Source organism: Clytia hemisphaerica, unplaced genomic scaffold, assembly GCF_902728285.1.
Source record: "Clytia hemisphaerica strain Z4C2 unplaced genomic scaffold, Clytia hemisphaerica genome assembly, whole genome shotgun sequence".
Lineage (NCBI taxonomy): Eukaryota > Metazoa > Cnidaria > Hydrozoa > Leptothecata > Clytiidae > Clytia > Clytia hemisphaerica.
In genome coordinates, this window is record NW_027103744.1 from 377,186 (window position 1) to 391,948 (window position 14,763).

The 14,763-nt window shown below is 36.7% G+C and overlaps 2 protein-coding genes across 3 annotated transcripts in view; one reads left to right on the plus strand and one right to left on the minus strand.

Annotated features, from left to right (window-relative positions):
• The window catches only part of LOC136805296 (uncharacterized), a 33,676-nt gene that overhangs the window by 12,560 nt on the left and 6,353 nt on the right, over nt 1-14,763 (minus strand). For both annotated transcript variants that reach the window (XM_067061878.1, XM_067061877.1), the window contains exons 10-18: nt 14,156-14,284; nt 13,575-13,700; nt 12,433-12,506; nt 11,600-11,681; nt 10,740-10,894; nt 10,142-10,405; nt 9,413-9,529; nt 1,251-1,323; nt 99-314 (exon numbers count right to left, since the gene is read on the minus strand). In XM_067061878.1, coding sequence (XP_066917979.1) covers nt 99-314; nt 1,251-1,323; nt 9,413-9,529; nt 10,142-10,405; nt 10,740-10,894; nt 11,600-11,681; nt 12,433-12,506; nt 13,575-13,700; nt 14,156-14,284 — 1,236 coding nt within the window. The remainder of the gene's footprint in view (nt 1-98; nt 315-1,250; nt 1,324-9,412; nt 9,530-10,141; nt 10,406-10,739; nt 10,895-11,599; nt 11,682-12,432; nt 12,507-13,574; nt 13,701-14,155; nt 14,285-14,763) is intronic.
• LOC136805297 (uncharacterized) lies at nt 5,230-8,452 on the plus strand. Its single transcript, XM_067061879.1, has 6 exons — nt 5,230-5,279; nt 5,676-5,717; nt 6,212-6,364; nt 6,925-7,029; nt 7,364-7,547; nt 8,207-8,452. The coding sequence occupies exons 1-6, from the start codon at nt 5,277-5,279 to the stop codon at nt 8,437-8,439; spliced, it is 720 nt and encodes a 239-aa protein (XP_066917980.1). The 5' UTR covers nt 5,230-5,276; the 3' UTR covers nt 8,440-8,452.

A 14,763-nucleotide genomic window follows, 5' to 3' on the forward strand; every position in this document is an offset into this window, starting at 1 on the left:
GCGCACCACATTTTAATGGCATAATATTTTTTCCAAGCAAAAAGGATTGAAGCCAAAAGGTGCGATTGCAGCACGCGTAAGTTGAGACCGGCCTTTACCGATATGCGTGCTCCTTCAAACAATTTGGTTGGCGTTAAAACATCCCTTGTTTTGGTGTTTCCGCATCCAAGTTGTGCTTCCGTATTATTTCCGCTACTAAAGGCTTGTCCGTTCTCGTTAATCAGACAGCAATGTTGACCACCAAACTTTATAGCGGACACTTGGTATTTACACATGTCTTTATTCAAGGTGGGTATAGATGTACTGGTTATCACCTATCAAACATAAGAAAAATACAATGGACTATATGTCTACTTTCGGGTACCTAATAGCCGGGGGGTTGGAATAAGCGTGGCAGGGGGTTGGAAAAAATCTCAAAACTTAATAAGAGGGGGGGATTGGAAGTCCTGGGTGGAAAATTTTTGAAAAGGAGGCTAATACAGCAGGATTTCGACAAATGAGGGAACTTACAAAAACGTTTCCCCCAAAATTATTTGGCGGGGGGTGGAATAAGAATGTCCTGGGTGGAAAATTTTCGAAAAATTAACTAGGTACCCGAGACTATGACACATACTGAACAGTTGTATTCATGAATAATGTGACGTAATGTTATATACGGAAGCACACAACAAATACCGGGTGTTTGCCATTGACTATGAATTTCAAATAATAAAACTAGTGGCCAAGGCATTGAGTTTCGAGCCCGAAGGGCTAGAGGCAAGACTCCTGGATGGAAAATGGAACCACTTTTTTCCCATCCAGAACGCCCGTGCGTAGTTTTTACACAAACGCCAGATTGAAACTAAAATCTATCGCTAGATTTCAAAAATTTAGTCCTCCAAAACAAAGGGACCGCTAGATACAATCCGTCGTCATGATTACAGCGCGTTTTGGATGGGAAATAAGTGGCTTCAATTTCTCTTGCCTGAAAAGGGTTAAAGGTTCGCCTCTAGCCCTTAGCGCTTGAAACTCAATGGGCCAAGGCCCGAGCTATTTCGGGTGCTTCCGTATATAACATTACGTAATGAAAAACATGAATTGTTTAAGTGCCCATGTTGCCCATGCCCAATATATCACTAAAAGAAGCAGTTTTACTCCCACCATTTGGTTACACAGTATTTTCAAACAAAAGGAAAAACTAATTCTGAGAATTTTGAAACAGTCATATTCTAATTCTTCTTTACTTTAAAGAAGCGAGGAATTTCTCTTACTTTGTTTGAACGTGATCTGAACTGTAGTAGAAATCCCTGTCGTGGATTGATGCCCAATTTATTGCCATCGTTTCTAGGAAAGCAAAAAAATTACTTTATTAACAATTATTATGTTGCTGAGCTTTAACCCTTTGAGCGCGCTGTTTTTTTGAAAAACTTGAAATATTTCTAATTTCTTTTTTTGAAACTCAAAACTTTAAAATGTCATAAAAGCTTGTAGCTTTTGATTTAGAAAATGGTTTTGGTACATTAGAAAGCTATTTTTATACTCTTTCTAAAAGCATTTGGTTTTATGCCCCTTTAAATAAGTGATCAGGAGTTATGGCCTTTAGTCTGAGGCTCAGTATTTTGGCTTGTTTTGGAGCATATACATGTCCCTCGTGGTCTAAGGGATAAGGTCATTTTTCTCTTAATTAACTGAATCGGGTTTTTATTCCATAGGCCACGCCCCGTTTTTCAACAATAATGATATAATTACACCCTCCTAAGATAGAACCCAATGTTAACCCAGGGTTAACTTTTCATCAAACTAGAAAGGAAATGAAAGCAGAATAAACGCAGATTGGGTAACGAAATTAAGTATCGCTTGCGATAAACTAAGATCAATGCAAACAACCTCATGGTAAGGGAGTGGGCAAAGAGGGCATATGAAAGTTCGTCGAAAAAAAAAACGCATTATTTGGTGTATCAGCCAGGGAGCCGCCTGAAACAGTGTTGGGAATTCACATCCTCAAGATGTCATCAAAATCCAACAGGGATCGTTAAAATAAACCCCTACTGGGGACGTATTTCCGGGTTTTTTCCGTTATCCTGCCATTGTAGAGATACCGTATGAAGAATTTAGTGTGAAAGACCCGACGAAGCTAACACTCTATAGGGTGAAGAAAATTTTCATACGGAAAGGAATGAAAGTTGGCTTTGATATGACAACAAATCTAGAAGGGTACAGTTTTCCTTTGTGAGATCAAAATTGTGCTGACAATGATCAAAATTGAGGGCTAGGTACCCTGACCACTTTACACGACTTCTTTCCAAGACCTAACAAATTTCCGTAATCTAAATATCAGTTTGCATAAACTACAAAAAAACTGAATTAGTCGACTAGCATCCTAGACTACCAGACCTTCAGAACTTGAGCGATTTGGAAGAGTATTTCTCTATCTGCTAGTTCTAGATAATCGCGACAATGACTCAGCGTTTCTAAAATTTTATTCTACACTTGTCAACGTAGAGTGAAAACAAAAAAATCTTATTGTGTGCATAGTTGGTTAAATTTAGGTCGAAGTACCCTTTGGAAACCACGTTATTTATTCAACACAGAAGGGCTTATTCAACTGTTTCAACAATGTATTTATTTTGCTCACTGTAAAAAAATTCTGGGAAAAACTCGTTATCGTTAAAATAATCATGAGTTTCTTCACGTACGTAGTGAGCTTTCACTTAGGTGGAGGGCGAATCATAGGCTATCCCTTTTCTCTAGCTGTCTTACCCGAAGGTAGGGGAGGATGCCATTCCTTTCCCTAGATTTCTTCACTTACCATCGATCCATCTCTTAAATTGCTGAGCATCAAGCATAAAGACATCAAGTACAATTCTGGGAGTTTTTGGTACGTTTGACCCGGCTGTCAGATAGAATATTAATGTTAAGTTTTGTCTAAAAACACTGAATTTGCCAGACCCTTCTTTTCAATGAGCCTATTAAATCCCACACTCTTGAGACTGTTGTTTCAGGTTTGAAGAATTGGGCCTGGACTACAAGCCTTCAACTTTAGTACCGTAAGTTGGTTTAATATCGACATCCCTCGTCTAATTTCGAAACCCTTCTTTAGAGACAGGAATAATATGAAAGTTTGAACCACTGATTGAAAAAGGATTATTCCTCTCTGACCACTAAGCAAAGAAAAATAGTTTTGACCTTTCTATCAATTTCAGCTGATAAAAAGGGTGATGGAGTTAGATGAGGGATGTCGACATTAGACAAAGTTACGGTATTTCCTAACTAATTAAATCCCCATTTGTAACTTTGGTGAATAGATTCATCTCCAAGATCAAATAATTACTATTTCACAGATCGAACCCTCGGAAAAATATCAAGAAATGATTTTAGGGCCACTTTTACCTGAATTTGCCAAAGATTTGAAATCGACCTCTGTCACATTATTCGAGTTACTTTTACCTGTGTGGTGAACCTACCGTGGTACAGTAAAACCTCTAATTAACGGACACTCTAAAAGGCGGACACCTCTGATTAGCGGACAATTTCATTTTCCCCGGCCGTTTCCTAGTCAAATCCTCATAAAAAAGTTTCTAAAAGGCGGACACTTAACGGCCACGAAAATGGCCAAAACCCCTATTTTAGCTCTCCAATTAGCGGACATTGAATATCAAACGGGTCACAGACGTCCAAAATTGAAAAAGATTTTTTTAGATATTTTTATTTCAAGCACTTATTAGTCTTATTATTCAAATTATTTCTACAAATTTCCAGTTTTCTTTTGACCCATTCAACGAATTTAGGTGGGCCAAAGAAATCATAAATCACTGGTACTTCAAGTCCGTACCCACCACCTTCATTTATCCTCTTGCCAGTCACTTGAGCTCTTCTATGGCCTAGTGTCTGCAGATAAGTCTTTAGACCCCAATTTTGTATTTTCGACACCCTGGGATGGCCTAATTTCAAAATTGGAGCTCCGAGATTAAAAGTTTCTAAAAGGCGGACACTTCTAATTAGCGGACACTAACCCCTTTCCCGATGGTGTCCGCTAATTAGAGGTTCCACTGTATGTAAGTTTGTGAACGGGGGCGAGGGCGACACAAAGACTCCCTTTTTTAGCTGTCTACTCAAAGGAAGGGCGTCACTCTTTTCCCTGGATTTCCTAATTTACCCTTGATCAATATGCATGTCTTTAGTTTCTGAAGCAGAGAAGCATCAAATACAATTTTGGCCATTTTTCGTACGACTTGCCTGGAATATATGAGGACTAAAAGGAAATTTTGTATTTTGGTACAATAGGTACTAAAATATTTTGAAAATTTCTGATATCCGATTTTTAGCCTTCCCGTGAAAAGATTTTGGATAAAGAATGGATACTAGGAAAATTTCTTGAGAATTTTAAAGAACAAAAAAATCGACGAACCTAGTGAATAGTTTCAGAATCTTTCATGACCTACCATACATTTTCCATTCGGATTAAATTTTTCAAGATTTAATTTCGAGAGCAGAAAAATCGCGAATTTTCATGGATGATATATCTTTGCGAATCAGCATTTTGAAGAAATTGCAAGGATTTTATTTCGCTAATCAGCAAAACATTTTGTTGAAAGCGGCCCTTTAAACTCCAAAAGAACCGAATGTACAGTGCTTTTCCGCGCAGTTTTACGAATTTGATTTTCGCAAAAAACGGGAAAAACCTGCGACGACGCGAAATCAAATTGAGCAAAAAATTACCCAAATAAAGTACCCATAATAAGATAACAGGACTTTTGAGTTATTTTGGTGTACCATAACGTCCCGATGCTTTTTGATGAGTTTTTAGTATCTGACCCCTCTGTTAGAATCAGAAACTAAAAAGCTTGCAAGCCGGGTGAATTTCCCTTTTTTGACCGAAATTCTCAAAAAATTGAGATCTGTCAGATTCGAGTATTTACTACATCTTCATGAAAAGATTTCGCAAAAACTGCAATCCATAATGAAAACTGGTAACTAACTGATGGACGAACATACACACGTCCAAAAACACTTCAAGGGGTAAATATCAGCTAATCAAACAGACAACCCCCGCCCTACCGATTTTTTTGCTTTGCTGTAGGAAGCAAACATTTGAACAGTACCAAGAGCATCCTTAACACCAAAAGGACTGGAAGAGAGTTTGAATGACGATAGTAGGGGAGAACAATGCGTTATCTAATAAAGGCCTGGTAACAAACTCCAAATTTCAGGACTATAAATTCTCCAATTTTTACCAATGATAAACACTTCAAAACTCAAGTTTAGAAGAAGCTAGAAGAGAAGAGAAGAACAACAAAATGGTAAGATTTAACTTTTACAATTTCCATAAGGTTTATACAGTCGACTTTCGCTTACTCGAACTTCTATTATTCGAATCTTTCTTTAATTCGAACTCCCAGTCAAGGAGGAAGGCTATAAAAAATACTTTCTGTAATTCGAATCTCTCTGTTATTCGAACAAATAAGATTCCCCGTTGGAGTTCGAATTAGCGAGAGTTAACTGTAAAATAGTTTCTTCATTTTCCTTGATAGAGTCAATGAATGATTCTTATTTCTTATGTGAGTTATAACACTTTCAGAACATTTCATTGCAAATGTAGCGTCTGTAAGGATCAGAACAGACTTAAGAGTATCTAGAACATGCTTTCTACTTCTTGAGATAACCACTTTTTATTTAACATTTCTTATTTTCTTTAGAATTCCGTCATTTTAATCCTTTTGGTGGCTGTAGCCGTTCAGGTAATATTTTTTTCCTAATCCACCAAACTTTTCCTTGTTGAAAAAAAACTGATGACTAGAATAATTTCTCTTACAGAAGGCATGCTCTCATTTCTGGTACCAAATAAAAAGAGCTTTTTCTCGTTATTGAATTCATATACCTTATTACTTCGAATAAACATCCAGTGCATTGACAATAACTAAGTAAATTCGAACACAGCCCCCTTGCAGCTTTTACCAAGGGTTGATAAATCTATGATAATGTTGGCCTAGAAAATAGCTTGCTACCTTCGGTAGAGCAAAATGATATCTCTATGCCCCTTTCGCCCTCAAATTTGAAGGGAAATTGGATATTCATCGAAAAGGGAACGTATCGAATAATAGAGCGCTGTTTATGGGAGTTTCTTGTTGACAGTGACAACAAGAACTTTGAATTGAAAAGCGTCAACTTCATCGTTGTAATTTTTCACACTATCGACCAATAATCCCAATTTCTTTCACACTGTTTTCACCAGGCAAAACATTCAGCGGATTTGAATTTCCATGAAGGTGGGAAAGCTTACAAAGAACGAATTACGTTTGATGATGAAAGCAATACTACTGAATTTCATGTGCCAAAACATGCCGCTGTACCATTCGATGTTGATTACTTGATTGACCATAACACTGTAAGTATAACCCAGCTGACACACAACGTTGTTCCAACGTTCATTTAACATTATATGGACGTTGTGAATGTTAAATAAACGTTGAAACAACGTTGTGTGCCAGCTGAGAACCATTTTCTTGGAAACCATCCCATCGTGTAAAAACCATGGCACCACCATTAGACTTTTTTGAAGCCTTCAAATGTTCTTCATTTTTTTAGTTGTAAGCCTAAAAAAGTTCTTAACATGTTCTTATTTTTTGGGAATTTTTGTCCATTTTCCTAAGAAATTGGGTGTTTAGATTCTTAAAGCCTTAAAATGTTCTTAACTTGTTCTTAACATTTTGACCATCAAAGCCTTATGTTCTTATATAGTTTGTTCTTATAAAAAAACGTGTACTACCCATGAGGGTGAGATAGCAAAAAAGAGTTTCACTCTTAAAGCGAACGGACTTTGATTTAATTAAAAGAGTTAGAAACTGGTTTGGACAAATTTGAAACCAAAATTGCCATGCAATCTTCAATTATTTCTGGCTCAAACATACCCGTTATATGTAACCCCCTTTATTGTTTTTACCCTAGCACTACGAGTTCCGAAAGATTGAAGGCGAGAAGAGATGTTACGCCAGAAAGATGTCCAAGGATGAAGAATTCACCAACAAAGATATGGAAACGGTCACTCAAGTGGTAAGTATCTACCACCCAGCTGGCAAACAACGTTGTTTCAACATTCATCTAACGCTACATGGACGTTGTGAACATTAGATAAACGTTGAAACAACGTTGTGTGCCTGCTGGGAAACTATAAAACTACCCTTTCTGTTCTGAAAATGCTAAAATACTTAGCAGTTCATAAATTTTCCACCTTCAGTCATTCTCTGAATTAACGCGTTCAACTTAATTTCACCTAATTCTCGAAGAGATGATCAGATGTTTTGACATGCAAAAACCTTCCATCGTCCAGAGTAAACTGTAAACACAATATAAAAACCATATTTCATAATTTCAATTTTTTTTGTAGAGTGGAGGAAACTTCCCAACAAACCGTTACTACGTTGAAAACCGAATTTTAGTTCCATCCCATGAACTAGATCGAACAAGATTCTCAAACAAAGTCGGTCAATTTTGTGGAGATTACCCAATTATCCTTGAAAAGGAAATGTCTAGCCTAGCTGAAGTTGAAAAGCACATGGAAAGAACTCAAGGTAACCATTTATTTACAGTTGAGACTCTTTAACTCGAACCTCTATAACTTTAATGTCTCTTTAACTCGAATAAATTTTATCTATCGTCCCTACAGCTAACAATACCGGGTAGTCGATAAAAACTGTCCATAAAGTTCAAATTTTGACGTAGCGTGTTATATTGATTCTATTGACTTTTGGTGCAGACAATCTTACTCTATAACTCGAAATTTCCTTAACTCTAACAAAGTTGTGTTCCCCATGCGGGTTCGAGTTATGGAGACTCCAATGTACAACCATGCCAATAGAAAAAGTCTCAAGAGTTATCCTTCTAAATTCATTGCCGTTTGAGAAAGAAATCGAGTCCAAAATTTATAGCCAATAATGTAAAAATCTAGTCTTGCAATATGGCTAATCGTATGGAATGGGAAGGTTTGGGAAGATATTTTGTTTCAAGGCTTTGGAAGTATTTTTACTTTCATCCTATGTACATGGAATGGGTTTTCTATCTATTGCTATATTTAAAGTCGATTCGTGCTAATTCGAACTTCTATTAATCGATATTTTCGTATCGAATAGTAGAATGTCAGATTAAAGAGCTTCAACTAATTCTTACTTCCCGCAAAAAAGGAAACCCCTAATAAAAATGATAACCAAAGATTACTTTGTTTGTATTTTAGCATCGCGAGCCAAACGTCAAATATTCAATGACTGGGCAAGTTGCAACGATTCCACCATGATATTCTGCCCAAAAGCTACTGCTAAATGTCGCTTCATTACACGATCATGTATTTACTGGTTAAAGTGTAAGAGAATCACTGTTAACAACCAGTTGGCTTTGAATTGTTATAAACCTGGCGAACCAAACCATAAATATAATTCGAATGTTTGTTGTGATTTTACTTGCATTTAAATTATGAATTTTTCACCTTTGTATCTCATAATTCTCGCTGGGAGCCATTTGTTTTGATTTTGAAATTTCAAGTACTACCTCTGTTCTAAAAAAAGATCTGTTTGAAAATCCTTTGGAAATCATATAGTATTTTTGCAATGACTTTGAATGTTGGAAGTGAGACTTTATATGAGTATAGGATCAAGAAGAGAATTTAGAATTTGGGGAAATGTTTAATTTTTTGCAAAGAAAGAGGTTACCATTGGGTATGAGCGAGACAAAGGTGTAACATTATAACCAGGAATAGTTATCTTTGGTAAAATATATGCATTGAAACAAAAGACAAGTACAAAATTCTGTCCATTATTTTCCTACTTTGGTCTTCATATGAACTCCCATAAATACAAGATTTTAGTTTAAAAAGCTTATATGGTTCATTAAATTTAGAAAAATACATTGAACTGAAGTGATCGGTTTTAAACAACCACATACAGTAATTTTTGTTCCAAACGTAGTCGTTCTAAGATTAAAGTTAAAACCATCAGGTTTTTTAAGATCCTCATAGGATCGAAATTAAAGCAAAATACAAAACCATTTACTTTTTACAAAAATTTAACAACATAGGAATAGCAAGTACACGTTTCTTTTATAAGAACAAACTATAAGAACATAAGGCTTCGATGGACAAAATGTTAAGAACAAGTTAAGAACATTTTAAGGCTTTAGGGACTCTAAAACACCCAATTTCTTAAGAAAATGGACAAAATTGCTCAAAAAATGGTGAAAATAAGAACATGTTAAGAACATTTTTAGGCTTAAACTCAAAAAGTTAAGAACATCCAAAGGCATTAAAAATTTTCTTACACAATGTACTGTGTCTCACTCTCACTGAGAGTGACACATTTGAAGACTTCAAAAATTTTGGATGTTCTTATAAAAAAAACGTGCTAGGCAGTTAATGATCTAGATGCCTTCAAACCAAGGAATCACTTACTTTCCACATGCGAACGTTGTACCAGTATCAGCAATGAACATAGTGCCATCCATAGAACATTGTACACCTCTTATAAACACGTGATCAGAATCGAATTTCACACGTGTTGGTACACACCTAATGAAAGAATAAGACAAGTCTACCATTATGGACATACATTTTGGAGCTCTCCTCCTTGTCACCTTCCCTATCAATGTTTAAAAATAGCGATTTCTAAGTAAGGTCAAATAAGACAACATTAAAGAGTAGAGTGAAAGGGAAATTGGGTAGTAATATTTTTAAGAATCAAAAATTCAAAAGGTCAAAATATTTTCTTCTTGATTTCTACTAATAAATGATTCCAAATTTGAATGAAAATTGTAATAAAACTATCAAAGAAACTGTCCCAGTCCCAATTCAAAAAAAGCAGTAACTTAGTCCAGGATTTCAGTATATTCGATCCTAGTGCGATTGAGCCCAATCAACATTTGTTTTTAGGGTTGGAAGGGTAGAGTTTTAACCCTAGACTTAAGAATTTAAGAGCTTAGGATCTCAGGATCCAAAAGTTCAAGAATAGTCCTATAGGGCTCAGGATATAGCCTGGAAGTCTATAAACCCTTCGAATAAATAAATTTATCAATTAGCGACTTTCTCGCCCGAACTTTAAATTGCTAAAAACGAGGAATTAACAAAAATTCTCAATATATTTTTACCGCATATAAAGTAGTTAAATAAAATGATCTGACTTACAAATGACTTTCGTTGCCATGCCCAAGTCTCCCGTCGTCACCGCGTCCCCAAGTAAAAGCGTGCCCTTCCGCCGTCGTTATGGCAATATGATAAGCCCCAGTCTCCAAAGAGGCAATATCAAGCGTTAACAACGCGTCCAGGAGTTTGGGTCGAGCGATTGAGTTCCAGTCTCCGTGACCAAGGGAACCGTATTCTCCTTGTCCGCATGTTAAAACGAGTCCATTATCACTGAGAAATGTCGTGAAATAATCGCCGCAACATGCCCTGAAAATGGGAAAGATCAAACATGCTTTTAAGACTAAACCATCAAAGACTAAACAGAAAACTTAACCCAGCTGGCACACAACGTTGTTTAAACGTTAATATAACGTTATATGGACGTAGTGAACGTTAGATAGACGTTGAAACAACGTTGTGTGCCTGCTGGGAATATATAGTCATTTCATATTCTCGAGTTTATTTATCAAAATGACGCCTTCACCACATACTTCACTAAATGTTCTTTAAAGTAAAACACTCACAGGTCAAGAGCAAAGCAAGAAATAAATAGCCGGGATAATAATATTGGTTCCAATTATCATTATAAACATATCCTTACTTGACAATGGACTTTCCACGCAGCAGAACGATTTCAGTTGGATGTTCTCTAGCTTCAAAATCACCATGGCCTAACTGTCCATAAGAATTATCTCCCCATGAGAAAACGCCTCTCTCAACACTAACAATCACAATGTGTGCTAGACCTACAGAAACCTAAATGAAAAGAGTTAAAGGTACTTTAGCCTCAAAGTCATGCAAAGTTCTAAGAATTGATGGCCCCGGATTGAAGTGTCAATTCAGGGTCTATTTTTAAAGGGATAATTAGATGGTTTAGGGGGGGATATTTTGCCTGCAGATTACTTTAATCGTCCTGAGAAAAACCTACATAATCTTTTTGCAGTCTTTTTCTAAATCGAGATTTTCATAAGATTTTGACGTAAGAACCGTGTAAGATATTTTCAGAAATTTCAGATTGTCATATATCGGCTTTGGAAAAAACCTACACAAAAGGATTTGGAATTTTCTCTGAGGACTATGGAAGGAAACTAATGACAAAAGATCTCAAACCATCTGATTACCCCTTTAAACGTAATATTGTCTAAATGTTAAAGTACGTATGTATTGCATCTCGAATTTTTAGACCATGTTCACACGTGACGGTTCCATTTCCCTCCGAAACGGAATGAAGCCATTCTATTGGTGAGAAGTGACGTAACACTTGAATGTAACCAATAGAATGGCTTCATTTCGTTTCGGAACAAAACGGAACCGTCACGTGCGAACATGGTCTTAGTCCAAAGACATAATCGTGGTTGTACGAAAATAGGTGAGCAAGTCAATAAATCTTAATAAATCGGATAAAGAAAACCAAGGTTTTTTAAGGGTTTAAAAACCTTTATTTGATGAAAGACTACCAACCTCAGCAACTTGTATTTTCTGTGGTAATTCCAAGATAGGATAAAGATTCATTGTTGTGACGTCACAATAATATAGCAATGACCTGGAATAGAAGAAAAAGATTTGGAATAATGTAATTGAATTCATGCTATGACATTACATCACGGACCCCAATAGCTGATTGGTTGTAAGTGACGTAAAATAATCAATCAATACGTCACTTTCGACCAATCAGCTGTTGGGTCCGCTGTTGGGAAGACATTGCAATGGTGCATATCATGAATCATGATCTATTGACCTTGGCTTGACAGGGGGCTTACATCATGCACTTTCATCGGATTTGAGAACTGAGGCTGTTTAGAATTTCTTAGGTTTGTTATTAGGTTTTTTAAGGCTGGTCTCCACTTGCGCGCGCTGCGATCGAACTTTTTGGCTTCAATCCAAATCAATCCGCTTGGAAAAAAGATTACGTCATAAAAATGAAGCGCGCGCTCGAAGAAAAAATTTAACTTTTTTCAACCGTTACGTCAGATCGCGCCAATGGAGTTACTTCATTTTTCTTTTGACCAATAGCGTGGAAGCTTTGCTAGCAAAAGTGCAATCGAAGCGCGCGCTAACGGAGACCGGCCTTTAAGTTTCGATCAAATTTCATTCTCATGTTCTTATGTTCTTATCAAATTGACCCCCCCCCCGGTTAAGGTTACTAGTGGCCGCCTAAAGGAATGCCTATAGACCAAAAAAGTAAGGCCGAAAAGCCTAGAGCTATTTAATGTGTCCATTTAGACAGACCAAAGTTTATATTTTTATGGATGTTGACAGAAAGTCGTGTGTCAATTGGAGAAATGGGTATCTACCTGGTGCGTCCTGTAACAACAAAGTTTTGTTGTGATTCAATGGTGTCATCTAGTTCATTGTATTGTTGCAGAAGCTGTATGAAAAGAAAATGTAATCTGTAATATACGAAACTCCGAGTATCGGAAAATAAACTAGTCTCTATTATTGACTGATATATCGCTCTACCGATGGCATAGAGCACTTTCTTGAATCGCAAGTCAGATTTGCAAATAATCAGTAAGATAATGGATCTAGGATATACGGTGACTGAGATGGTACAGTCCAATTTCTTTTTCTTTTTTGACCCGTTTTTTTCTTTTTTGTCGAGTTTTTTTTCTCTTTTTGGTGCGATTTTGTTTGAAGGGAGAGGGAGTGCAAGGCTTTTGCTATAATCTTCACGCAGGTCTTGATAACTTTCTTACTCCAAGTTAAAATATTGGTCAATGCTTTATCTGGCATTCGTTGTAGAGATTTAAATCCGACACGCTAAAGCTCTGAGGGTCGGAAAGTTTTTAACTTGTGGAAGGTTTAGATTACAGAATTTAGCAATACCGCACCAAGGATTTTGCAGCTAGGGGGGCTCGTTTTTGGAAATTGACGGGTCCCACCGAAATATTTAAGGTTTACGGGCTATCGTAGTTGAACCCGACTGGGGATGGGACACTTCAACGACCAACTACCATTTCGACCAACTACCATTTCGACCAACTACCCCTTCTCCGATGGGAAATTGGCCCACTCCTTTAGAGCTTTCGCGTGGGCGGCCGCCTATCCGCCATCGGAATATCAGATGAGTCAATGTTAAATTATGAATTCTGTGAGCAACAAAAAAAAAACAACCGAACACGCTCAAAGAAAGAAAAAGAAAACATGACAAAAAATGAAAACGCGTCAGCCCTCCCAGCCAACATAAAGATCTGAAATAGTAGCAGTATTGCCAGTCATCGCTGAGAATGAACTTAATGGTTCATTTTGTAGAAATAGTTAAAAAGGCGTTGCCACAAGTTTCCATGTCAGAGAGAAAGGGTGAGTTGAAAAGATGGCAAACTGAGAACGGATGCCTCAATTTTACCTCGACAAATAGCATCATCAGATATAAACAAAAAGCTTTATGATTATTTTAGAGAAAGGAATAGTTGAGACGGGTTTTGGGGGATCTTACCTCTGGTAAACGTTGGAAGAGTATTTCCTCAGCAGTTGGACGAGCAATAGGATCTTTCTGAAGAAGATCTCGTACAAGAGCACGAAAATCTGGTGAATATGTCTCTTTAACTGGTGCAAACGTACCCTTCAAAAAAGCGATTTCAAAGCAAAATTTATGTTAAGTTATGTGGTAAGTGTTAATGTCTCTGACATCAAAGCAAAGTTTTTCGTTGGAGAGGGAAAATGAATTTTAAACAGCAAATTAGCACATGTTCTTAAAACTTTTAGACTGGATACCTCCTTATAAATTTCGCTTACACGGAACAACTTTTAACTGTAATGTTAATGATGTTAAGACAATCATTATGATATTTAACAACGAGTTTTCTCCAAAAAGTTTTAAAATCACAAGTAATTATCATACCGCAGTAAAACACTTCTTTTGGCATAAAACCAAAAAAAAATTCGGATGTGAAGTATATCATAAAACTTTAGAGTTTCTTTCCACGTGTTCTTAAAACTGGTCACTTATCACTGACACTCTAATTTAGACGGATCTTTGTCACTATGACAACTAGAATAATCAAATTTATATAATACCTTGACAATTTTAGTGATCAGTGCTGGTAAGTTTGTTCCATCGAACGTTTTCGTTAGTTGAGCCATTTCATACAAAATACATCCTAACGCCCAGATATCACTTTTACTGTCGTACGGCTTCCCTTCACACTATAAAGAAGTAAGAGAGAAAAGAATGAGATAGATTCTAGTCTATCATCTTGTGGTCTCACATTCATACAATTGAGCTTTATATAAACTCGGAGGATTTTTTTCAATCCCGACGTTCTTTTGTTCGGAGTTTTTATAGACTTGATATGGATGTAAATACACCGAGAGTGCTAGATTTAATTTTCCTTGAATACTTGCGATGAAACGCTGTTTGTGTCAAGCATTGTTGTAAGCACTGTATTGACCTCTATGCGGTTACCACTTTTCTAACAACGCTAATCGAAGATTAAGCACGCTCCCGGGTTTATTTATTAGGATCAATATTTTATCATATAGCCTCGAAATTTCTCCATCCAGAATTTGTTTATCGGCTTCCAGAAGTCATTGCAGTTGGCATATCATTATTTTTTAGGTTCGCTATATTGCCATTGGGCGCGTGTCGACATGTTCGGTTTACTGTCTAAAAACTCATACTGTTA